The 23,883-nt window shown below is 47.4% G+C and overlaps 3 protein-coding genes and 1 pseudogene across 7 annotated transcripts in view; 2 read left to right on the top strand and 2 right to left on the bottom strand.

Annotated features, from left to right (window-relative positions):
* Positions 1-12,340, top strand: part of PFAS (phosphoribosylformylglycinamidine synthase) — a 23,825-nt gene extending 11,485 nt beyond the window's left edge. For both annotated transcript variants that reach the window (XM_006922366.3, XM_015597414.2), the window contains 17 exons: positions 3,465-3,538; positions 3,661-3,817; positions 4,086-4,147; positions 4,259-4,420; positions 4,645-4,770; positions 4,899-5,030; positions 5,291-5,521; positions 5,694-5,874; positions 5,957-6,040; positions 6,268-6,423; positions 6,640-6,759; positions 7,091-7,236; positions 7,354-7,561; positions 7,694-7,785; positions 7,865-7,979; positions 8,554-8,877; positions 8,976-12,340. In XM_006922366.3, coding sequence (XP_006922428.2) covers positions 3,465-3,538; positions 3,661-3,817; positions 4,086-4,147; positions 4,259-4,420; positions 4,645-4,770; positions 4,899-5,030; positions 5,291-5,521; positions 5,694-5,874; positions 5,957-6,040; positions 6,268-6,423; positions 6,640-6,759; positions 7,091-7,236; positions 7,354-7,561; positions 7,694-7,785; positions 7,865-7,979; positions 8,554-8,877; positions 8,976-9,286 — 2,681 coding nt within the window. In that variant the 3' untranslated portion in view covers positions 9,287-12,340. The remainder of the gene's footprint in view (positions 1-3,464; positions 3,539-3,660; positions 3,818-4,085; positions 4,148-4,258; positions 4,421-4,644; positions 4,771-4,898; positions 5,031-5,290; positions 5,522-5,693; positions 5,875-5,956; positions 6,041-6,267; positions 6,424-6,639; positions 6,760-7,090; positions 7,237-7,353; positions 7,562-7,693; positions 7,786-7,864; positions 7,980-8,553; positions 8,878-8,975) is intronic.
* On the bottom strand, positions 2,047-2,165 carry LOC112471454 (annotated as a pseudogene).
* A 3,959-nt stretch (positions 12,341-16,299) lies between the features above and the next one.
* RANGRF (RAN guanine nucleotide release factor) lies at positions 16,300-17,757 on the top strand. 2 transcript variants are annotated; one of them, XM_006922368.3, is made up of 5 exons: positions 16,300-16,527; positions 16,617-16,733; positions 16,937-17,093; positions 17,180-17,265; positions 17,486-17,757. In XM_006922368.3, the coding sequence occupies exons 1-5, from the start codon at positions 16,451-16,453 to the stop codon at positions 17,607-17,609; spliced, it is 561 nt and encodes a 186-aa protein (XP_006922430.1). In that variant the 5' UTR covers positions 16,300-16,450; the 3' UTR covers positions 17,610-17,757. The 2 variants fall into 2 exon arrangements, with proteins under 2 accessions (XP_006922430.1, XP_024895965.1); XM_025040197.1 differs by lacking the exon at positions 17,180-17,265 and having other exon boundaries at positions 16,301-16,527; positions 17,486-17,625.
* Positions 17,728-23,883, bottom strand: SLC25A35 (solute carrier family 25 member 35). 3 transcript variants are annotated; one of them, XM_025040196.1, is made up of 5 exons: positions 20,461-23,883; positions 19,511-19,576; positions 18,917-19,057; positions 18,484-18,618; positions 17,728-18,323 (listed from the first exon to the last, which is right to left on the bottom strand). In XM_025040196.1, the coding sequence occupies exons 1-5, from the start codon at positions 20,833-20,835 to the stop codon at positions 18,150-18,152; spliced, it is 891 nt and encodes a 296-aa protein (XP_024895964.1). In that variant the 5' UTR covers positions 20,836-23,883; the 3' UTR covers positions 17,728-18,149. The 3 variants fall into 3 exon arrangements, with proteins under 3 accessions (XP_024895964.1, XP_006922429.1, XP_015452817.1); XM_006922367.3 differs by having other exon boundaries at positions 18,917-19,069; positions 20,461-23,278; XM_015597331.2 differs by lacking the exon at positions 18,917-19,057 and having other exon boundaries at positions 20,461-23,285.

A 23,883-nucleotide genomic window follows, 5' to 3' on the forward strand; every position in this document is an offset into this window, starting at 1 on the left:
TTCCCTTGATTCAGCTACCTAGTTTCCCTCCCTAGAGATAACCAGTGTTAATCAATCTCTTTTGTACCCCACCAGAGTTATTTCTTGCGCATGTAAACAGACCCACATGTATATTTGACCCTTTAAAAATAATAATAAGTAGCACATGTGCACACTTCTTTTTCTTTTACTACTTTATTGAAATGTAGTTCACGTACCATAAAGTTTACCCTTTTAAAGTGTATGAGTTAGTGGTTTTTAGTATATTCTTAACGTTGTACATTGATCACCACTAATTCCAGAGCATTTTCATCACCCCAGAAAAAAACCCTGTATCCATTAGCAGTCACACATCCCATCCCTCTTCCCTCAGCCTCTGACAACCACTAATCTACTTTCTGTCTCTATGGATTTGCCTATTGTGGACATTTCACATAAATGGAATCGTCTAATACTTGGCCTTTGTGTCTGGATTCCCTTAGCATGATCTCTTCAAGGTTCATCCATATTATAGTGTATATCAGTACTTCATTCCTTTTTATGGCTGAATCATATTTCATGTATAGATATGTTACATTTTGTTTATCAGTTGATAGAGAATTAGGTTGTTTCTAATTTTGGCTGTTACAAATAATGCTGCTATAAACTTTTGTGTACAAGTTTTTTTTATGTATTTACATTCTTACTTATCTTGGATATATGACTAGGAGTGGAATTGCTGGGTCATATGGTAACCATATTCAACTTTTAAAAAAGACTGTTTTCCAAAGCAGTGTACCATTTTACAGTCTATGAGAATTCTGATTTCTCCAAATCCTCACCAACACTTGTTTATTAGCTTTCTGTTTGATTACAGTCATAGTGTGTATGAAATGGTAGGTCATTATGGTTTTGATTTGCTTGACTGATGTTGAGCATTGTTTCATACACTTGTTGACAATTTGTATATCTTCCTTGGAGCAATGTCTATTCAGATCCTTTTTAAATTTTCACTTGTGTCCTTTCTCTTTTTTTCTTTAGTGAGTCTAGCCAGAGGTTTGTCAATTTTCTTAACCTTCTCAAAGAACCAGCTCTTTGTTGCATTTATTTTTTCTATTTTTTTGTTTCGTTTTCAATTTCATTTATTTCTGCTCTAATTTTGATTATTTCTTTCCTTCTGCTGACTTTAGGCTTCATTTGTTCTTCCTTTTCTAGTTTTTTATGATGAAGCGTTAGGTTGTTTCTTTTGGCTTGTTCTTGTTTTTTTGAGATAGGCCTGTACTGATATGAACTTTCCTCTTATGACCGCGTTTGCTGTGTCCCAAAACTTTTGATTTGTTGTACTATCATTATCATTTGTTTCTATGTATCTCTTGATCTCTCTTTTTATTTCTTCTCTGACCTAGTTATTCTTCAGTAGCATGTTGTTTAATCTCCGTGTATTTGTGGTTCTTCCTGCTTTCTTTTTTCAGTTGATCTCTAGTTTCAAGGCATTATGATCAGAGAATATGGTTGGTATGATCAACCCTCTTATATTTGTTGAGGCTATCTCTGTGTCCCAGTATGGGGTCGATCCTTGAGAATGTTTCATGTGCACTAGAGAAGAATGTATAAGCAGCTGTTTTGGAATGGAAGACTCTGGAAACGTCAATTATGTCCAGTTGGTCTAATGTGTCATTTAAGGATGTTATTTCCTTATTGATTTTCTGTTTGGATGATCTGTCCATTTCTGACAGTGGGGTATTTAGGTCCCCTACTATGATAGTGTTTTGGTCTGTTTCTCCCTTTAGTTCTGTTAGTAATTGCTTTACATATTTCGGGGCTCCCTGATTGGGAGCATAGATATTAATAAGTGTTATGTCTTCTTGGTGCATGATTCCCATTATCATTATGAAGTGTCCCTCAGTATCTTTCTTTACCTTTTGATGTTAGTACCGCTACTCCTGCTTTTCTCTGAATGCCATTTGCCCTTTTTAAATTTAAATTTTTATTTATTTTATTTATTTTTTTAGGTGAGGCAACCCTTGGTTGACCTCACAGATTGCAAGGACCTTGTCAGCTTACAATCCCTTATTTTTTTATTTCTTATGCCTACAGCACCTGGTCTTCCTAGGTGGTCTCCCATCCAAGTACTAACCAGGCCTGACCCTGCTTAGCTTCCAAGATCAGATGGGATCGGGATTGTTCACAGTAGCATGGCCATAGACCTTTTCTTAATTTTTAAATGGGATTATTTGTCTTTTTTTGATAGAGTTTTAAGAATTCTTTGTATATTCTGGATACTAGACCCATATCAGATAGATAAATGATTTGCAAATAATTTATCCCATTCCATGGGTTGTCTTTTTACTCTCTTCATAATGTCCTCTGAAGCACAAATGTTTGTAATTTTGGTAAAGTACAATTTACCTACTTTTTCTTTTGTTCCCTGTGGTTTTAGTGCGTGAGTGAGAAACCATTGCCTAACCCAAGGTCACAAAGGTTTACTTGTATGTTTTCTTGTAATACTTTTATTGACTTTTAGCTCTTCTATTTAGGTCTCTGACATTTTAAGTTAATTTTTATATATGGTATGAAATAGGGGTCCAACTTCATTCTTTCATATGTGGATATCTGGTTGTCATAATACCACCTTTGGAAAAGACTTTCCTTAGCTGTTGAATTGTCTTGGGACTCTTGTCAAAACTCAGTTGGCCATAAATGTATGGGTTCATTTATGGACTCAATGGTTTTAGTACACCGATCTGTATATACATCTGTCTTTATGCTAGTACCACACCATCTTGATTACTGTAGCTTGGCAATAAGTTTTAAAAGCAGAAATGTTTTGGTTGTCAAGGTCCCTCAACTTTCCATAGAAATTTTAGGTTCAGCTGATCGATTTCTGTGAAAAAGGTAGCTGAGTATGTTGATTCTATAGATCAGTTTGGGGAGTAGTGCCTTCAAAACGATCTATGAACGTGGGGTCTCTTTCAATTTATTTAGCTCTGCTAAGATATTTTATAATTTTCAATGTATGTCTTATATTTCTATTGTTAAATTTATTCCTAAGTATTCTTTTTAATGCTATCGTAAATGGGTGTGCATACTTCTGTACCTTGCTTTTTTCACTTAGCAATATATCTTGGAGATCATTTCATACTGATAAAATTATATTGCTTCATCATCTTCATGTGTAATTCTCTTCTTTGGTGCTTTAATTTTTCATTGTATAGATATTCTGTAATTTTATTTAATCAGTTCTCTGTTGTTAACATTTAGATTATTTCCTAAATTTGGTAATACATATAATGCTGCAGTGTTTAATTTTGGACATAGGTGATTTTGTACCTGTGCAAATAAATCTGCAGGATAAATTCCTCGAAGTGCGTTTACCCAAAGAATATGTGCGTTTGTAATTTTGATATCTCTCTCCTAATATTACTTCCCCTTATCCTCACACTTTGTTATATGCATTTCTTCTGGTCACATCCTCAGTGTTCTGATTCTGTCCTCTTTCTTTGCAGGCATGGATGTTGTAAAGGTTGGGGGTCCTGTCTATAGGATCGGAGTTGGGGGTGGAGCTGCTTCATCTGTACAGGTAAGTAAGAATAGTTGCAGGTATCACCAAGTTATTATCTTTGATATCTCCAGGCCCCTTGTGTGGGTAGGGTATGAGAGCTCCCAATCCCCCTGAGCTAAGCCATGCCATATATTCCCCAGGTGCAAGGAGACAATGCCAGCGACCTGGACTTTGGGGCTGTGCAGCGAGGAGACCCGGAGATGGAACAGAAGATGAACCGTGTGATCCGGGCTTGTGTGGAGGCCCCTAGGGGAAATCCTATCTGCAGCCTCCATGACCAAGGCGCTGGTGGCAATGGTGAGAGAAGAGGCTGGGACAAGGGACTGGAGAGGCATCAAGAATCTGCAATACTGCTCAGGTCTGGGTTTCAGTCTCCATCCGCTGCACATTCTGGACAGGCTCAAGTTTGGGGGGTGGAAGCCTGCTGCCATGGAATAGTTGGTGGTGAGGGTGCAGCAGCGATTCACACAGGGACCCACAGAATTTGGAGGCCAAGGACTGCCCTTTGTTCACCTGGTGCTAACCAGATCCAAATTGCCACCTCTCCCTGGAACCCTGTCACCAGGCAACGTCCTGAAGGAGCTGAGTGACCCAGCTGGAGCCATTATTTATACCAGCCGGTTCCAGGTGGGTCTTACCCTAGCTGGCCCACTCATCTTCCCCCTACTCCTAGCAAGAACATGAAATTTAGAAGTACCCACTGACCCTTCTCTTTCTCTCTTCCTCATGGATGTTCAGCTCGGGGACCCGACACTAAATGCCCTGGAAATCTGGGGGGCTGAGTACCAAGAGTCGAATGCACTTCTGCTGAGGGCCCCAGACCGGGACTTCCTAAGTCGCGTTAGCATCCGGGAACGCTGCCCAGCTTGCTTTGTGGGCACCATCACCGGAGATAGGAGAGTGAGTTGGCCCCAGTAGCAGACACTGTGGGTGGGCTTGAGCTGCTTGGGTACAGTTGGTAGCAAACATGTTGTAGGAAACAGGCTGTAGGAAGTGGGAAGGGCTAGGGATTTACAAGGAGAAGCAAACAGGGTGGAAAGGACATTTCTGCCCTGCTTTCTAAAGTACTCCCTGCTGCTGGTCATAGACTCATTCCCTTTGGGCACTGTCCCTGTGGTCTATAGATAGTGCTGGTGGATGATCGGGAGCATCCTGTGGGGAGAAATGGTGAGGGAGATGCCCCCCCAACACCTCTCCCAACCCCTGTGGACCTGGAGCTGGATTGGGTGCTGGGCAAGATGCCTCGTAAGGTATGTGGAGGTGAAAGGGAAAGCTGTGTTTCTTCTTTTCCTGGTCCATTTATGCTGGTCGTGCTTTGTCACCCATGTGCTCAGCCCTCTCCCAGGTGCTCACACCCTTGTTGCCATCTGTGTTGCAGGAGTACTTCCTCAAGAGGAATGTCCCCATGCTGAAGCCTCTGGCCTTGCCCCTGGGACTGAGCGTGGGCCAGGCCCTGGAGCGGGTTCTGAGGCTGCCTGCTGTGGCCAGCAAGCGCTACCTCACCAACAAGGTCCTCTCTGAAGCCTTGCCCTGCCCCTCAGACCTCTGCACCCTCCCCTCAGCTTACCTACCCCGATCTCCCACTCTTGGGGACTGCTGTGGGGGTCTACCAGGCTCAAGGGAGAAGGGCAGACAGCCTGATGGCCTGGGTCTCCTGCTGCCCACCCTCAGAGTCAAGCTCTTGTTTGCATGTTTGGGGCGAGCCAGACCTCCTACCACTCCTGTGTTCCTAGTCTCTTGTGCTCTTGTCAACCTCACCTGGTTCTACAGGTGGACCGCTCCGTGAGTGGCCTGGTGGCGCAACAGCAGTGTGTCGGGCCCCTGCAGACACCTCTAGCAGATGTGGCAGTCGTGGCACTGAGTCACCAGGAACTCGTAGGGGCTGCCACGGCCCTGGGAGAGCAGCCAGTCAAGAGCCTGCTGGACCCCAAGATTGCCTCGCGGCTGGCTGTGACTGAGGCCCTCACCAACCTGGTGTTTGCTCTAGTCACTGACCTGCGGGTGAGTCCCCCACAGCTGCTGCCCTGGAGCACCAGGCCTTTGAGACATGCTTATATTCACCATTCAGTTGTTCTTCTTGTTCTTCATGCATGTGGCCTCCCAGGCCCTCTGTCCCCACCCCGGACTTCTCATCTCTCCTCTCCACTAATGCCAAGTCTCCACCACTTCCCAGGATGTGAAGTGCAGTGGGAACTGGATGTGGGCAGCCAAGCTCCCAGGGGAAGGTGCAGCTCTGGCTGATGCCTGTGAGGCTATGGTTGCACTGATGGCGGCCCTGGGTGTGGCCGTGGACGGTGGCAAGGACTCCCTCAGCATGGCAGCCCGGGTTGGCTCTGAGACTGTGTTGGCTCCTGGTGAGATCTGGGAGCTGCAGGGAGAGGGGCGGGACCTATAGGTTTGGGCTGGCACCTTACTCTCTTATTCCTTGCTTTGCAGGATCACTGGTCATCTCAGCTTATGCTGTCTGTCCAGACATTACAGCCACTGTGACCCCAGATCTCAAGTGTCCTAGAGGGAGAGGTCTGGGTTCTCCTCACTGTTTTGTGTATTCAAAGTCTGGTCCTTTATTTGGGGTCTGTGTTGTGAGTGCTGGGCCCCCTCGTTTCTGCACTAGGACTGCAGTGCTTTCTGGGACTGGTGGTCTGAGTATTCTACTATTGGGAACTTTAGTGCTTGTGAACATCTCAGGAAGGGGTCCTCCTCAACCATGCGTTATCTTTTCCTTTACCCCTTCCCTGTCTCTCCAGGCCATCTACTCTATGTGCCTCTGAGCCCTGGGCAGCACCGGCTAGGGGGTACAGCTCTGGCCCAATGCTTCTCCCAGCTTGGTGAGCAGCCTCCCAACCTGGACTGTCCTGAGAACTTGGTGCGTGCCTTTAGCATCACCCAGGGGCTACTGAAAGGTAAGTGAGGCCCCGGGGGAGATGTTGCATGTGGCTAGAACATGGCAGACATTCAGCAGCTGAGCATGAGAGAGAGGGGCAAGAAGGAGGAGACGCCCTTCTCTCTGGTTCTCTATGTGCCCATATTCTCACACATATTCTACTCAATCAAGAAGGGGGCATGGAACCATCAGGTTTGGACCCTGAGGTTGCTGAGCCTTTTTCTCCTTCCTCCAGACCGCCTCCTCTGCTCAGGCCATGATGTGAGCGATGGGGGTCTCATCACCTGCCTGCTAGAGATGGCCTTTGCTGGGAATTGTGGGATAGACGTGGATGTGTCTGCTCCTGGGGTCGATGGTGAGGAGTCCAGGATCTAGACCTATGGCTGCCTGCCCTACCCTGCAGTCCTCATGTCCTGTTAATGAATAGAGTGCCCCCAACTCCATTTCCCCTGAGTCCCTTTCTGTCTTCTCTGACCACTGAGCCAGATAGCACCCATTGTTCCCAACTGTACCCCTCCGAGACCTCCTGTCTACACTGATGCCACATCCTTGGTCCTGTTCTCCCAGGCCTTATCCCACCCTGATCCCTACTTCCACTTCCTCAACCCTTGGCCATACTCCCCTGACTCTACCTCTGAGTTCCTAACAGCATACAAGTCACACTGACACCCCATTGGCTCTCCCAGTGCTGCCTGTGCTGTTTGCTGAGGAGCCAGGCCTGGTACTGGAGGTGCAGGAGCCATACCTCGCCCAAGTGCTGAAGCGCTACCGGGATGCTGGCCTCCACTGCCTGGAGATGGGCTGCACAGGCCACACCGGGCCCCATGCCATGGTAAGGAAGTGAGGAAAAGTGGCATATGGTGGGGAGATCTGGTTCATCTGCCAGCCTAATAGAGGCCCAGGTTGGGTATTCTTGCTCTTGGCCTCTGATGGATTTGTCCCTCTCTAGGTCCGGGTATCAGTGAACGGGACTGTGGTTCTGGAGGAACCTGTTGGGCAGCTACGAGCTTTCTGGGAAGAGACAAGTTTCCAGCTGGACCGGCTGCAGGCAGAGCCAAGCTGTGTGGCAGAGGAGGAACAGGGGTTGAGGGAGCGAACAGGGCCCAGCTACTACCTGCCCCCCACCTTCCCCAAAGCTTCCCTACTCCATGAGCCTGGTAAGGGAGTGTATGCAGAGGTTTGGGTTCTTGGGTACTTTGGGCCTAGATGCCTGGGTGCACCCTGGAAAAGGTATCTGGGGGTTGGGGTGGGGAGGTAGCCCTCTGGTTCAAAGATACTCCTCCCCTCAGGTGGTTTCACCCCCCGAGTTGCCATCTTGCGAGAAGAGGGCAGTAATGGAGACAGGGAGATGGCTGATGCCTTCCACTTGGCTGGGTTTGAGGTGAGCAGTGTGGTTGGCAGAGCTGGGACTGGGCCTCGGACTGTGTGTCCTCTTATACTTCCCCTCCCCATCCTGCCAGGTGTGGGATGTAACCATGCAAGACCTCTGCTCAGGAGCAATCAAGCTGGACAAATTCCATGGTGTGGCCTTTGTGGGTGGCTTCAGCTATGCAGATGTCCTGGGCTCTGCCAAAGGTTGGTGTACAGGCTTCTGCTCACTCCGTCACCATACATTCTTGAAGAGGTGCCTTAGCTCCTCCTCTTCCTTGACTGGGCATTGATTGGCCTTTCACCTCCATAAGGCCAGTAGAGAGTGAGCACATTCATTCTGGGCCATGTCCCAACAGAAGGCCTGCTGGTAACTTAAAATGAGGTGGGTAGCTGGGTGGGGCTGTGCTACCCTGGAGGGCACACATCTGTCTAAAGGGGCAGCTGCTACTCAGCTTCTGCAGATTGTCCTGTTGGAAAGCTGGCTCGGCATGGCTAGATCTGTTTTTCAAGAAAAGCCAAAAATCCAGAGTGTTCTATATAACTTTATTTTTAAATGTTAGGCAACCGAAGTAAAATTTTTGATAATGCTCTGTTGGCCAAGCAAAAAACTTAACATGGGCCATATCTGGCCCAGGAGTTGGCAACATCAAATTTAAGCAGTTAAGCCCATTTCTTCTCTTACACTTATATACGAGACGGGGCGGTTCTGGGGCAGTATAACAATAGGATGGAAAAGCAGCCGTCCAAGTCTTACCCTAACTTCCCTCTTCCCTCCTAGGGTGGGCAGCTGCTGTGACTTTTCATCCCCAGGCTGGGGCTGAGCTGAGGCGCTTCCGGAAGCGGCCAGACACCTTCAGCCTGGGCGTGTGTAATGGCTGTCAACTGCTGGCTCTGCTGGGCTGGGTGGGAGGCAACCCCAATGAGGAGGCAGGGGAGATGGGCCATGACTCTTGGGCAGCCCAGCCTGGCCTCCTGCTGCGCCACAACCTGTCTGGGCGTTTCGAGTCTCGCTGGGCTACTGTGCGTGTGGGGCCTGGGCCAGCCCTGATGCTGCGAGGGATGGAGGGTGCTGTGCTACCTGTGTGGAGCGCCCATGGTGAAGGTCAGGCTCCAGGAAGGCAGGGAGGAGGGTCTGAAGGTGGGGGCAGGGTGAGGGCATGAAGGAGCTTTGCTCTCACTCCCCTTCTCCTTTCCTCCCAGGTTACATGGCATTTTCGTCTCCGGAACTCCAAGCCCAGATTGAGGCCAGGGGTTTGGCTCCACTGCACTGGGCAGATGATGATGGGAACCCCACAGAACAGTACCCTCTGAATCCCAATGGGTCCCCGGGGGGAGTAGCTGGTGTATGCTCTCCTGATGGCCGCCACCTGGCTCTCATGCCTCACCCCGAACGGGCTGTGAGGCCTTGGCAATGGGCATGGCGACCCCCTCCATTTGACACTCTGACCACCTCCCCCTGGCTCCAGCTCTTCATCAATGCCCGAAACTGGACCCAGGAGGGAGGCTGCTGAGCAGGTCAGGGAGGCTCATCTGGGCCTCATAGTTTGTTGCTGCCTTCTTCCTTATCACCTTCAGAAGCACCCATATTATTTCCAAATGTATCTTTTAGACAAGGACCAAAATGCCAAAAGAAACCTCAGCTAATGTTATCAATCTGTCCACTTTTGCCTTATGCTATTTGATCTGTTTTTGGTTCTGCTATAACATATTTTGTCCTTTATGGGCCCAGGAAGCTACATATAGTGCAGAGAAAAGAACCTGCAGTGTAAAGTTAGGATTCATGGAAAGGGTTCCATTGCTCCACTTCTTTCACCCACTTTGTGCCTCATGTCACTCATCTGGGCTCAGAGGGATGTTTTCTGCCCTCCTTCCTCACCATCATTGTGGTTTAAGGGGTGGGGCTATACAAAAGCATGCAAGTCAGGATGTCAGTGTTATCTGAAAATCAGCAGAAGCGTTTTGGATTCCTCGTTAAAAATGTAGCATTGTGTTAAGTGTAAGCAGTTGTTTGCAGAAGTTTCCCTGAAGGTGTCTGGGCCTCTGAATTCAGATTCCTGATTTTTGATTCTCCTGTTTTAACAGCTCCTTTCCTGAATGGTCAAGCATTCTCACCTTAGAACTGAACCTTAAGCATTCATTCATTCATTCATTCAATGAATGTTGGGTGATTAGCTACAATGTCAAGTGCTATCACTGCCCCAGGGAATTTATATCTAATAGAATTTAAAACAATAACTGTATATGGCACCTACCAGGAGCCAAGCATGTGCTAGGCAGCTTGTATATATCTAAACTGTTTCTCACAGAATGCAGCAAGGTATATGATAGCCTTTTTTTAAAAAAAAAACAAAGGAAGAATTGAGGTTAAATTGCCTAGAGTTCACACAGATTATAAGCAGTAGAGCCAGGGGCCTATGCTCACCCATGCTGCTTCCCATTGTCCTGCAGTCACATTTCCTGGCAGCAGCATTATCAAGAGTTCCTGCTAACAGCTATCTGTTGCTACCTTCACTCACAAGACTGTATAGAAGTCACTTCCTTGTGACTGCTCTGTTAAACAATGCAAATCAATTTGCCCCTAAATATTCTAACATTTTGATTAAAGTTTCTCTAAAACCAGGTGGGTACCAGACTTACCAGGGGGATAATGACATAAATTATATAAATGTCTAAGCACTATGCTGTATACCTGAAACTGAATGTAACATTGAAAAAGTTTCCCCGAGAATGGAGATATCTTAGATCCTGGAGGGTACAGGGCCTAGTGGTGGGTAGGAGGCCAGAAATGAGTCATAGCTCTCTGAGAGAGTAGCCACCCTAATAAGAAGCTGGTCATAATAAAACCTAAAATTATGGCCAGGTGAAAACTTTCAGAGCTTTTTGTCATTGTTTTACAAACGGACCTATCTTGAACAATGGGGCTAGTAAGGATCATTTTTGGCATTTGAGTGTTCCTGACAGGAAAATTATATATAATTTATAGACAAATGTACAATTTTGGGGCTGATACCATGGGTTAGATGTTGTTTACCAAGCAGCTGATACAAGAATAAGATTAAGTGTATGATAACCTGATTGGCTGTGATAGGTAAATTTATACATTTTGGTGGTGGAGCAGGTATCTGGTTTGGATCACCTTGGCCAAGCAAGACCCACCCGCAAACACTGCAAGGACCAAGTCCACTAAGCTTCTCATTTCTGTATCCAGTGGCTCCTCAAAATAATGACATCCCCCGGCTTCCCTTATAGCTATAACTAAATTCTGGCCAATGGGAAAGTGATATATACAGCTTCCGAGTGTTCTTAAAGGAAGGGTGCATGCTTCTGTGCATTCATTGCTTCCAGCTGTCTGGAATGAAGATGCGATGGCTGGAACCTCAGCACGATATTACTGTGAGGTAGCTTTGGAGATTGGTACCATGCAGAGCAGAGTAACAAGATAGGAGGAGCCTGGGTCTTTTGACACTGAGGAGTACACATGAGCCCTAGAGAGGCTACCACTGGATGTCAAGTGTAGGAAATAAACTCTTGTTTAAGCCCTATTAATATAGGTTTCCTGTCACTTGTAGCCATATGTTTTCCTGTTCAACCCTTATTCAACCTTTCCTATTCAACTTCTCCCTTATTCTTCAAGGGCATTGGTCTTTGGTTCTTAGTCTTGTTCTCCACCTTAATTTCATCCATTATTCTGAATCCACGTCATTGACCATTTAACACTCTGAAGTTTTCTCCAGTGACTTCATTCCACCTCAGCCAACCACTTCACCTTGGATTTTGTCATCAACTAGATCTGCTCTACCTCCAAACTCACGTATTCAAGCACCTTACTTCTGACTATAACCTCTCTTCCTTCCATCTTGCTGCTTTATCTTCAGTACTCAGATTTCAAAGTCATCGGGACCTCCAGATCAATAATTATGTTCCCTCAATCTCTTTCCTTCTTATCCAACCTCCAGTAATAGCTTTTCCAATGCCCTTTAACTTGAGCCAATATCTTTTCATCAAACCCATTCAACAAAATTCTGACCTATCAGACAAAAGGCAGGTTGTCTCATAAATTCATTATTACCTACGGGGTAAACAGAATGGGAATGAAAAATAGAGATCAAAATTAATGAGAGAGCACTCAAGTGGAATGATGATAATGTGCCGCAAACTGAAGGTACAATGACTTCAGCTCTATGCCTGAGGTCTTAAAAACCATTTACAACAACCTCCAAACCTAATAACTAAGTCTTATCCTTTTTTGGGGTCCTATCAGCACTATGCTGTATGCCTGATAGTCTGGTGAAATCCTTTGTTAGACACTGGAGGCTCTTAGAGTAACACACCTCCCTTCTTATCCTGTCACTGTTGTAATCTTTTTTCATCATTGCAATCTTACATTGAACTATGTGTTTCTTTGATGAAAGATCTGTCTCCTCAGTAGTGTCTCTTCTGTGAGAGCAGTAACTCCATATTTGCTCTCCACTGTATCCTACTACCTAACGGTGCCTGGCACCTACTAGGTGCTCAACAAATACATGTTGAGCAAATGAATAAATGTGAATGTTAACATTCATAAAGATTGATACATATTTTTCCTTAATATAAGAGTGAACTTAGTGGATTGGGTTTATGGGTGGCTTTCCTTTGCAGGTCTTCTCAAGCATTTCCCCTTTTAATTTTTCCAGTCATTCTGTTATACATTCTGGTCATCACATCAAATGAAAGATACTATGTGTGTGTTCATTTGGGGGTGGGGAGACAGAACCAGTAAGTCTCGTCTTTTCCTTAATTTAACACCAGGTTGGCAGGCAATGTGGCTCTTCACAGAAAGATAGAGCACTAAACTGAACATGCATTATAGTTTGTCAGCATGTACTGTACTGGAAGAAGCATTACTAAAGGGGCTGAAAAGAGGGAGGAAAATGTGCAAGGGGGTCTAGATGGGACCACCTGGAGAAGGTCACTTTCTCTGGAGAGGCTCCCAGCTTCTCTAACAGGCTAGCCTACCCTTGGGTGTCCCTCCAAACAATATCTGAGACACCCAACCCAAACCAGCCCATGGGCAAAGGGGATAGGATGGACAGAAAGGAGCGGGGTGTCAGACAGTCATGAGCCTTTTGAAGGGATGGAATCTACAGCAGCTGAGTCTTCAGAGTCTCAGGGTCTGGGTAAGCTGTACTCCCCTGAGCACCTGCTGTATTTTAAAACCCTGGGGTGGAAATCAAAGAAATCTTCAGTTTGTCATTTGACACTTGGGGGCAGCAAACACACATGGTGGAGCCCTGAGGATTGCTGCAATTGGACCTGGGTCTTCGGGGTCTGGGTCTTGGAGTCCTGTTTTGGGTTTCAGGAAAGACCTTTCTCTGTGAGCAGCCCACCAGGAGCACCTGTGACTGGCCCATTATCCCCAAGAAAGGGTGGGTTTGCACCGCTTCATCTGCCTGGTCAGGCTGGAGGAGCATCCTGCAGCTATAGAAATGGACAAAGGGTATGATACAGAGCCCCATCAATCTGTCATTTGGGTAAGAAAATGGTCAAAGGCCTCCTCCTAGGGCATATACGTGGAAGGAGAAAGACTCGTAACAAGCAATTTCAATGAAGTATTTTTTTAGTGGAAGCTCAGAAATCATGGGAGCCCATAGAAGGGGCTGTGGCCCAGACTTAAAATCAAGGAAGGATTCTTGGGACTAACAGTCCTGAGGGATAAGTATCATCCTCAGAAGTGAGCAACACAGCAAGTTAAGGAACTGAAAAAAAGTGTCTGGAACGTTAAGTATAAATGAGAAACAGGACAGACACTAACAGCATATTAAGGAATCTGACTTTATCTTATGAACAATGGGAAGCCATCTGAAGGGATTTATATGGAGGAGAAACAGATTTGCGTTATTTAAAGATCACTCCAGCTGCAGAGGAGGAAGATAGGAGAGGATGTGGGGAGTCCAATAAGAAGGCTTTGCAGTCTCCAGACAGAAATAATGCTGGCCAGGATTGTTGTGCTGGCAGTGGATATGGAGAGAAATGGGAGGATTTGAAACATTAGGAGGTAGACACAGCAAGAACTGGATATGAGGGGAGAAAGAAAGAGGAGCCAATGACTTCTTGCTTTGACCACTGGGTGGGTAATAATTAGCTGTGATAAGAACACAGGAGATGGCGCATGTTTGGGAGAAAGTTGATGAGCTTTGCTTAGGAGGTGTTGAGTTTGAGGCATTGGTGGGACATTCGAATGGAGGTTTTTCAGAAGCAGTCAGAAAAGATCTGGGGTGGAGATAAAGTTTTGGGAGGCACTAGTATATGTATTGGTAAGATTATCTAGGATGAATGTGTAGGGCCTGGTAACCCAACATTTAAGGGGCTGGCAGAAATGAGGTGAAAGGTGAGAGGAAAGTGGAGCCAAGAGTAGGAATTTACCATGTTAGGGTGGCGGCCTTCAACCCTACTCTTCCAGAGGAGGTCTGGCCCTGCACCTCTGTCACTTCATGGAGGTCTCCTTCCTACCACCTGGAAGCACCTAACTGACCTATGCTCCAAGAGCTCAAGAAATCTGGAGGGCCAGGAGTCCCCAGCTGTACAAGACTCATAGCAGAACATGATGCCTAGCATGCCAGAGATCCAAAATGAGAAAGCTGGGAGGCTGTCTCCTTTGTCTCCATAATCGAGTGTGAACTTCTCTTGGCTCATGAAGAGACCCCCGCCCCTTGTGCACAGTGCCAAGACTCTGTTAACATCTATGTCCTTGCAGTTCCCTTTCCAAGGCTTCCCTATCTACTTTACTGCTCACAAAGCAGCCAGAACTGGTATTGCCCCCGGGTAGGGAGCAGGGGCAGATGGCAGGCCAGCAGAAAAGGGGAGGGAGACAGAGAGGTCTACCACTCCACATCTGAAAGAGAGGCAGCATAGGGAAGACCTCTCTGACCTAGCTCTCTTGGTTTCTCATGTCTGGGCTCCTTCTCTCCCTCTGGAGTCTTTAACAGTCCCCTCCTCAATAGAATTTATCCTGGATCAAACCTAGTCCACTGTCTTTGCCCAGAAACAGATACAGATTCAGCTATATTCATACCTCTTTTAATCCTAACAATGTTTTAGAGATGAAATGAGGCCGAGAAGTTTGATGTTAGCCATCAGAAGTGAGGAGTCCAAATTCCTTAGTATGCTCTTTAAAAATCCTGCATGTGGCCACTTCTCCAGCCTCATCATTCACAGCTGCCTGCCACCCATTCCCCACTGTACTCTTGCTAAAGTGATAAACAAATGCTCCTCAACTCACGTCCCATAAACCCATTGTAAATGGAAAATACCATAAGTCAAAAATACATTTAATACACCTAATCTACTGAACATCATAGCTTAGACTAGCCTACCTTAAATGTGCTCAGAATATATTATCCCACAATTGAGCAAAATTATCTAATGAGTGATCCAATTAATATACTGTAGAGTATCATATTGTACATTGCTTTTAGTCCAGCAAATGATCAAAATTCAAAATTCGAAGTAGTTTCTAATAAATACATATGGCTTTTGCACCATCGTAAAGTCAAAAGAAAAATCAGTAAGTTGGTGGTGTCTGTACTTGCATTTCCACAAACACCCTTTTCATTTCCAAGTCTTTGCTCCTGATGTTCCCTTGTGCCCCCTGCCCCCAGTGTTACTAAATTATTAGGGTTCATAGGTATGGTCAGCACTTGGAACCCTGTGGGTGGGATGGCTTTAGGATGAGAATCCTCTTGCGCAGTTCTTGCCCAGGAATTAGGTGACATCTAGAACCCCTGAGGGCATGGGTTGTCTCCTGGGTCCCAGAATTCACACTATTAGGTTTATTCAATCACTCAATACATAATGGATCTATTATGCTCTAAACACTGCCAGGTGCTAGGGATCAAAGATGAATGGAGAAATTAGCTGGGAGGATATAATTAAGCAGAAACTTTAAGTCCACTGAAAATCTATATATAAAAAAACAACAGAGGGTTTAATCCGTGCTTTTGTCCAGGTGTGCTGGGAGCAATACGCACCACCCCCCTCGTTCCCACTCCCTCACTGCATTCTCAAAGCAAAGATTTGAGCGGGATTAGATATATAATCCCGGGGGTTGGGTCTACATTTCAGGAAGGCGTGAGGACTGAATCCTAACCTGGCCCACACCTGGCCCCATTGTTCCCTTAAATCGCTGCATCTGATCCGGGATTTAGCGGCCTGTTTGGCAGCTCATTCGCCGTTAGGAGGCCAGGAGGAAGGGAGCTGGGTGGCCCTGAAACTGTTTTTCCCTAACTCTGAGACCCTACCTAGACATTGGTCCCTTAGACGAGCAACGACCCCTAAGTAAGGAATGTCTCAGGCAACATTCTTAGAATGTGTGACCCTTTTAAAAGGAGACTGCCGGGTGCGAGTTAACGACCACAAGGACGTCACAAACCCTAAACCGAAGATTTAGTTCCTGCAGTCCCGCCTCGCAGTCTCCTGAGAGCGTGGCTTCCGGGAGCAGCACTACTTGGGCGGTGGCCGAAGGCGCAGGCGCCAATTGGCCAGCGCGGGCGCAGGGCGGGGCCAAATCTTAAAGGGCCAGGAGCTAAGGGAGGCCACTGGCGTAGGTAGCTGCCGCGGAACGTTGGAGGGTCATGCCACATGGTCTCATGTAGGTTTCTTCTAAATCTTACTAATGCCCGTACCCTAGTCTCAGGCCCATGGAACCCACGCGAGACTATCCACTGTTCGGGGGCGCCTTCTCCGCCACTCTCCCTCCCGGGGCCATTGACATAAGGTGAGAAAGCTTGGGCGCCAATGGAGGCCAACCGGGTGGGTTGGGGAACCAAGCCGGGGTCAACTAGGGTTTGCTTTGCCACCCTCCAGCGACCTCCGACCCGTCCCGGACAATCAAGAAATTTTCTGCCATCGGGTGACGGACCAGAGCCTGATCGTGGAACTTCTAGAGCTGCAGGCCCACGTGCGAGGAGAAGCGGCTGCCAGGTGAGGAAGGCAGGCCGGAGGCTGGCCAATGGAAGGGCCGGACCCGAAGAAGTGGGCGGGGTCTTGGCTGGACGGTTAATCAGGGCAAAAAGAACTCCAAGGGCAAAACTGTTATCAATCACCAGACGTGAGCAAAAGCTTTGCTTAGGGGGGAGGGGTGCGGTGAGAGAGACCCCTTCATGACACTACTTCCTCAACTACAGGTACCACTTTGAGGACGTTGGCGGGGTGCAGGAGGCTACGGCTGTGCAAGTGGAGGCTGTACAGCCCATCCTTTTGGAAAGCCTGGCCCTGAGGGGTTGCTGTGAAGAAGCCTGGGTCCTCTCTGGCAAGCAGCAGGTAGCTAAAGAGTGCCAGCAGGTAAGGGCCGGTGGAGTGAGATGTCCTGGAGGGGTAAAAGGGGTGGCCCTAGGGGATTAGGTAAGAATCCTGACTGATCCTTTTAGGTAGCAAAGGATGTGACACTGCACCAAGCCTTGCTGAGGCTGCCCCAGTACCAGACTGATCTCCTGCTCACCTTTAATCAGCCCCCGTAAGGAGAAAGGGCATGTGGCTCATGACTGGGGTCCCCAGGAGAATCAGCTGGGAGGGGGAGAGCAGGAAGACTGAATGGTGGGGTCCTCCAAGGAAGTGGGAGTGGGCCAGAGGTTTGAAGTCACAGATACCCAGGTCCTCCAGGGAACAGGAAGTGGGAACTTCCAAACTTGAGGCCTGAATGATGTTCTCTCTCCATCTGTTCCCCCACTCTCAAGCCCTGACAATAGGTCATCTCTTGGCACTGATGACCTGTCACTTCCACCCTGGAGCCTGGGTGACTTTGAACAGCTTGTGACCAGTCTGACCCTTCATGATCCCAACATCTTTGGTCCCCAGTAAAGATGATGAAATGCTGCATGGTGTTGCTAAAGACTTTGGACCGTATTCTGGGTGAGAAACAAAGGGTTGGATGTATTACCCAAATTCCTTCCCTGTGCATAAACATAAGACACCTCTCTGCAGAAATAAACTTGCTTTATAACCAAAATAATCTCTGTGCCTTTGAATCTAAATGGACACCTGGGACCCCCCAATTCCCTTTGGTCTTAGAGGGAGGAGTTTAAAGTTGTACATGGGATCAGAAGGGATCCAAAGCTGGCAGTGGAGAAGGGGAGGAAATACACTTTGGAGTGACTGGTTTAGCCCTGAGGAAGGGGTGTGAAATGTACAGGAGGACAGGTAGAGAAGGTTTAAAGCAACACTCAAGGAAGGGAGGGAAACTATGCCTTGTAGTGATTCAACCCTGAGAAAACAGATAAGGAATGAGATTGGCTGTCTCCTCCTGATGAAAGGTCACCTGATGAGAAGTCACCAGGACATAGTAATGGAGGCAGAAGTGTCCAAGGGGTGCCAATTTGGTGGATTGTGGAAGAGTGGTTGTTATTTGATGTATGTGTAGTAGAGGATGCGCAGCTGGTCCCAGAAGAAGAGAGAAAGGATGGTGTGGGGGCCAAGTCGGAAGTAGGAGGCTCCGATACCCTTGTACATGCCAAAAATGCCCTCTGTCCGAGCGGTCTGCAGCAGAGCATCCAAGATCCCCCGGTACATGAGGCCCTGAGAGCAAGGGAGAGCATAAAGAAGGAGTTTATCAGAGTTTACCAGGGGTCTCACCTCTGCAGGCTGCCTTTTAAGCTGTCCCACCTGAACCCAGCAATCTGCTTTTCCCCACCTGCTGGCTTTCCTTGCCTGCCTGTACCCCAGAGCACTTCCTTACCTTGCCCTGAGCATCTGTGGGCTGGTTGTAGAGCCTTGTGCTGACCACATCAAAGGGTGTCATGGCCAGGACCACTGCAATGCTACTCACCATGGAGGCCGCCAGAGTCAACTTCCAGCTCTGAGGAGGAAATATCTAAGCGGGTAGGGAAGAAGAGCTTTGTCGATTAGCCAGTCAATACTAGGAAAGGACAGGTTCTTCTCTGGGGAGATAGCAGAGAGCTGGTAACTCAGGGAGCTTCCACTCTACCAGTTATAACACCGTGTGATAACACTGAAGAACTCAGATACACCTTCTGGGGGGAAATGACAAGAGAGCCCTCCAGCTATTCTCTCACACTGAGGTTGGCACTGACCCCTCTAGTGCCCACTTCAGCTTTCACTCCCCCTGCCCACATTCTCAGGGTGGTCCCACCCCTTTCCCCAGGCAGTACCTCCCACTGGGTCATGAAGTCCTTCGTGGATGAGAAGGTGCACAGCTGGGTGGAGGAACCGACGAAAACTCGGGGCAGGCAGCCCATGGCCCCACGCCACAACCCCACCAGACCATGTTTCTGGGCAATGTCGGTTAGTGCCTGAAACATGCCCTGGTTGGGGGAAGACCATGGGAGTGGGGCTCAGTCACCCTGGCATCAGGGTCTGCCATCTCGTAACACTGCCAAGGGTGGGTCCTTAACAGACATCGGATGTCTAGACAACCAGTTCTGTGTGGGGTTTAGTGCCAGAATGTGGTCCCTCAGTTGTCTACCACCCTGTTGTTCCCTCCTTCGCCATCCCAGAATATGGTCAGGGTGTATAGATGTGAGAACATTAGCAGATTAGGAGAACAGGGCAGGAGAAATAGGTGCAGAAGACTAGAGGAACTGGGGAACATGGGAGAAAAAGAGAGGGGTTGGGTGGATTTTAGGGGCAGAGTAGGGCTGAATTGATGGGTTGGGCAGAACCATGGCTGGGTTAGAGCTGTTGGGTGCAGGCACAAAGCTGGGGACAAATGGGCAGGGACTCTGGTGGGGATGGAAACACCTTACCTGATGCTTATACTGGTGCCCTACAGCAATTTCTGAGGCTGCCTGTGCCTGTAGGTGTGTCTTCACCTGAGAATGAGAGAGTATTACAACCTATAGCCCAGTGGCCATCCTCCTACCTCAGAGACCCAAATGTCTGACCCCCTCATGCTTCCTTGAGGGTGTTCAGCAATGAATATCCTTTAATCTAATAATTATTGTTGTTCCCACTTAACAAATTGGTTGTGACACTCTGTGTCCCATGGCTCCAGTCCCGGAGGATGGATCTCCTAGCACTGCAAGACACCCCACTCCCTCTACATCACTCTTCCCTTGTGGGTAGGAGTTGGGGATGATGACATTGGAGAATGGAATCATTTCCTAAGACTGTTCTCGTTAGGCAAGACCTGGGTGGCCAGCCTCTCGTGCCAGCTCCTATTCCAAGAATGGACATCCAGCCACCAGCACGACCATCATACTCTGGGGTAGGTTATGAGGAGTCATCTGCAAAACTTGCTCTCTGTTCTCTGAGCCCCATGGGAGCATCTCATGGGAGCATGAGATGACTTTGGAGATGTCACTGTCCCTGAATCTCATACCCTGGGAGTGAGACCAGACTGCCTCTCCTTCTACAGAACTCACTGCCTTTCAGTGTCTTTTTAGGAGTTGCAGTAAGCAAGACCTAGTCCTAGCAATAAGCAGCTGTGTAACCTTGAGCTGTCACTTCCCCTCTAGGGCTCAGACTACAGACTTTTCACCCAAACCAGATAACTCAAAGGGGCAGACTGTGAGATTATAATTCTGTGATGCCCAAGACTTCCCCTGATCCCTATACTTGTTGCGGTATTACTCAAATTCCTCATTTCCTACACACAAATCCAATTCCAACCTCAGTATCAGGTTATGAAGGCCTAGGCCCCCATCCTACACCAAGGGTCCACAATGAAGGCCTCAGGCAAGACCCTTTTTCTCACCATGTAGATAGGGCTTCCCAAGTAGGCTCCAGTGATCCCAGTCAGGGCTCCAGTGGCTGCACTGAGAGCAGGGTTGACGGTGCCTTCAGCTGTGTGTAGGTAGCCCCCAGCCTCAACCAGCCCATAGGTGCCAAGCCGGATGCCATTCATCAGGAACTGGTATAGGAGGGCAGGGGCCAGGCCCTTCTGCAGGGCCGCCAGGCCATCCACTTTGCCTATGGTGATGAAGGCATGGAAGACATTTTTGTAGTGTCGCTGGTAGGTGCCAGGGGACTGCAGTTCTCCCTGCAACTGCATCCTGGTCTTCACCACCTCCAGGGGGTTGGTGAACAAACAGGCCCCGCAGGCTGCCAGGCCGCTCATCAAGAAGTCCATGGTGGGGTAGCGTTAGCAAGAACTGGTCCAGGAGTAAGAAAATCAAAATAAGCTTCAGAAACGGGGTCAGAAATCAGGGAAGACTTCAGTTTCAGCAGTCCAGATTTTAAGAGGTAGGAATTTAAAGCTCGGGAGTCAACAATATCAGGGGCGGATATCAAGAGGTTAAAAGTTCGATGAAATTTGGGAGTCAGGAGCTGGCAAAGAGTAGAAAGAGGGGTTTAGGAGAGTCTGGCGAGAAGGTTATGACAGGTCAAAGGAGTTGAGGTCAAGGAGGGGCTGAAGCCAGGAGGCCGGCAGGTGGAATGCTGAGACTGGCCGGCTACTGGGGGGCCGGAAGTAGGGAAGGGAAACGCAGAGCTGGGAAATGAGAGCCGGGGAGGAAGGAAAAGGGAAACCCGTCAAGTTATGGAGGAAAAAGATCCAGAAGAGTAGCGTCTCTGGAACAGCAACGAGATCTGGAACCCGGAAGTAAGTCGAGACTCCAGCCAGAATGAATTTCTCCAGGCAGCTGAGGGAGTCCGACGCAGCTTCCCTCCAGATGGCCTGCGGCGGCCAGGCCGCCATACTCCAGTCAGTGGCGTGCGGTACCCAATGGGGAGCCTTGGAGAGTCGTGGCCAAGAGCCTCAGCCAATCAGTGCCGAGCTGGCTCCACGACTCATTCCGCGAAACCAGCTGAGGGGCGGTTGGAATTAACTCTCTCCGCTCAGGCGCAGGGCCAGGGTCTCCGTTCACTGGAAGGAGTGCCGGGGTGCAGAGGTTTTATTACTGGCGGGGAGGGGTTGGACCCTGGGTACTGGGCGGGCGCAGAGGTTGAACGCGAAGGCAGCAGTCCACTGTTAGAATGCTTGGGGCTGCTCTTCCTGCGGACGGAGGGCTCCTTCTATCCCGGCTCATCGCCGGATGAAATTGCGCAACTGTAGATCCACACCCTGCTGGGTTCTGGCGCCAGGATAGCCGGAGGCTGCGGCTCCGCCTGCGATGCAGATGAGATGCACCTGTTGGACTCGACGGATCTCCTGAGGCTGAATAAACTATTTGTAGGTTCTAGATCCGGGATATGTGTGTCTGCCGGCACGCAGGAGAGGGCGCGAGGGAGAGTAGTCTCATCCCTACTTCTTTTGATCCTCAGCAACCTGGGGGAGAAGGTTGGCCACGCCAAGGCAGAGATTTAGATCCCTGGGTTTAGGTTACTTATACACAGGGCCAGCAAGTGGTGGCAGAGATCCTGAGAATCTGGACTCCTGTCCCTTGCTCAAGAGTCTGGTAATGGTTAATTATGGAAGAAGTTCTGAGAAGAGACTAGGGAAGCTAGCTGAGAAGAAGGAGAGGGCTTGGAGAGAAAAGCCAGGAGGATAGGGGATGTCATCTGGGATTGGAGAAGGAGGTAGAGGGCCCAACTGTATGTGAGGCAGCCACCAGACTTAGAGCGTCCTCTGAGAACCAGTTTGGTTCTTCTTCCTTACCAGCTGGAAGCCTTGAGTAAGTTACTTAACATTTCAGAATCTTCTTTGTAAGATGGGAATGATAATTATATATTGTACACACCTGAGTGAAACTATTAGACTTCCACCAAGTGTTCAGGTTTCAGATTTTCTGAAAAATCAAGAGCTGTTGGACCCCTGTCCTTGTGTGTTCTGTTCCCTGCCAGATTTGAATTTCCTTGCCCACTTCTTTTGTTGATCTCCAAATCATTATGCACTTTGAGCTTCATCTCTCCTGACCCTTGAAGCTTTTCAAATTCTTTGAGCCACTTCCATCCTGCTTTGCTTCTCAATCATTTACCCACATGTCTCATTTTAATTAGCAATTGTTTACTCTCTGACTCCTTCACTACACTGGGGATTCTTGGATATCCTGCTAACTTGGTCTGAGTCATTTCTATCTCACTAATACTGAGTCTTAGGATGAGGCAGGAGGATGGAGGATAAAGGAGATAATGGGACTTCTCCTGGGCTCTGGAAGTATCCTCAGAAAATTTCCAGGGAGTGCTCCCCAAATACCTCCACCTGCTGAATGGGAGGAGAGTTACTCATTGTTTTAATCCTTGATTTTACACCAGTGGTTCTCAAAGTGTGATCCCTGGAGCAGCAGCAGCAACAGCACTTGGGTTCTTATCAGAAGAGTGCATTTTCTAGTTCCACCCTCTATCTTCTGCACCAGAAATTCTGAAGTGAGGCCTGACAATATGTTATTTAACATAACAAGCCCTGTAGGTTATTCTGATGTGTGCTAAAGTTTTAGAATCACTGGCTTAAGCCTTTTATCTTTAACATTAGATGGCCTAGAGATAGGCCACTTTTAAAGTGTTATTTTTAAAAATAAGCTTAATTTTTAGAAGTTTTAGATTTATAGAAAAATTGTAAAGATACTATGTATGTTTCCATATACCCCACATCTAGTTCTCTTATTAACTGTTAATATGATATTTTGTTAGAATTATGAACCAGTATTGATATATTAACTAAAGTCCATACTTTATTGAGATTTTCTTCATTTTTGATTTAAGTTTTCTTTCTGTTTCAGGATCCCATCCTGGATACCACATTACATTTAATTGTCATATATCCTTGTTTTTGATAATCTTAACAGTTTTGAGGAGTACTGGTCAGGTATTTTGTAGAATGTCCCTCTATTGGATTTTTTTCTTATGATTGGATTGAGGTTATAGGTTTTGGGGGGGAAGACCACAGAGATAACTGCCATTTATCACATATCAAGGGTGCTACTAGATACATACTATCAAAATTACTTGTCACTGTTGATGTTGACCTTGATCACCTGGTTGAGACAGTGTTTGTCAAATTTCTCCATTGTAAAGTTATTCTTTCTTCCTCCTTTCCATACTGTAGTCTTTGGAAGGCAGTTACTATGCACAGCTTACACTTCAGGTATGCAGAGTTAGGCTCCCCCTCCTTGAGACAGAAGTATCTACATAAATTATTTAGAATTCCGTGTGGGAGATTTGTATCCTTTATTTATTTATTCATTCACTGAACCATTTCAATCAGTATGGACTAATGGATATTTATTGTATACTTTCTTTA

This window comes from Pteropus alecto, unplaced genomic scaffold, assembly GCF_000325575.1.
Source record: "Pteropus alecto unplaced genomic scaffold, ASM32557v1 scaffold398, whole genome shotgun sequence".
Classification (NCBI taxonomy): domain Eukaryota; kingdom Metazoa; phylum Chordata; class Mammalia; order Chiroptera; family Pteropodidae; genus Pteropus; species Pteropus alecto.

What these genes read in the sequence shown, in the direction of transcription:
- RANGRF (XM_006922368.3), top strand. Translation starts at nt 16,451, where the DNA reads ATGGAACCCACGCGAGACTATCCACTGTTCGGGGGCGCCTTCTCCGCC. An exon ending in CGAGGAGAAGCGGCTGCCAG is followed by an intron (nt 16,734 to 16,936) that starts GTGAGGAAGGCA and finishes CCTCAACTACAG; the next exon opens with GTACCACTTTGAGGACGTTG. An exon ending in TAGCTAAAGAGTGCCAGCAG is followed by an intron (nt 17,094 to 17,179) that starts GTAAGGGCCGGT and finishes TGATCCTTTTAG; the next exon opens with GTAGCAAAGGATGTGACACT.
- SLC25A35 (XM_006922367.3), bottom strand. Translation starts at nt 20,835, where the DNA reads ATGGACTTCTTGATGAGCGGCCTGGCAGCCTGCGGGGCCTGTTTGTTC. An exon ending in GGCACCAGTATAAGCATCAG is followed by an intron (nt 19,070 to 19,510) that starts GTAAGGTGTTTC and finishes TCCCCCAACCAG; the next exon opens with GGCATGTTTCAGGCACTAAC. An exon ending in ACTTCATGACCCAGTGGGAG is followed by an intron (nt 18,619 to 18,916) that starts GTACTGCCTGGG and finishes CTACCCGCTTAG; the next exon opens with ATATTTCCTCCTCAGAGCTG.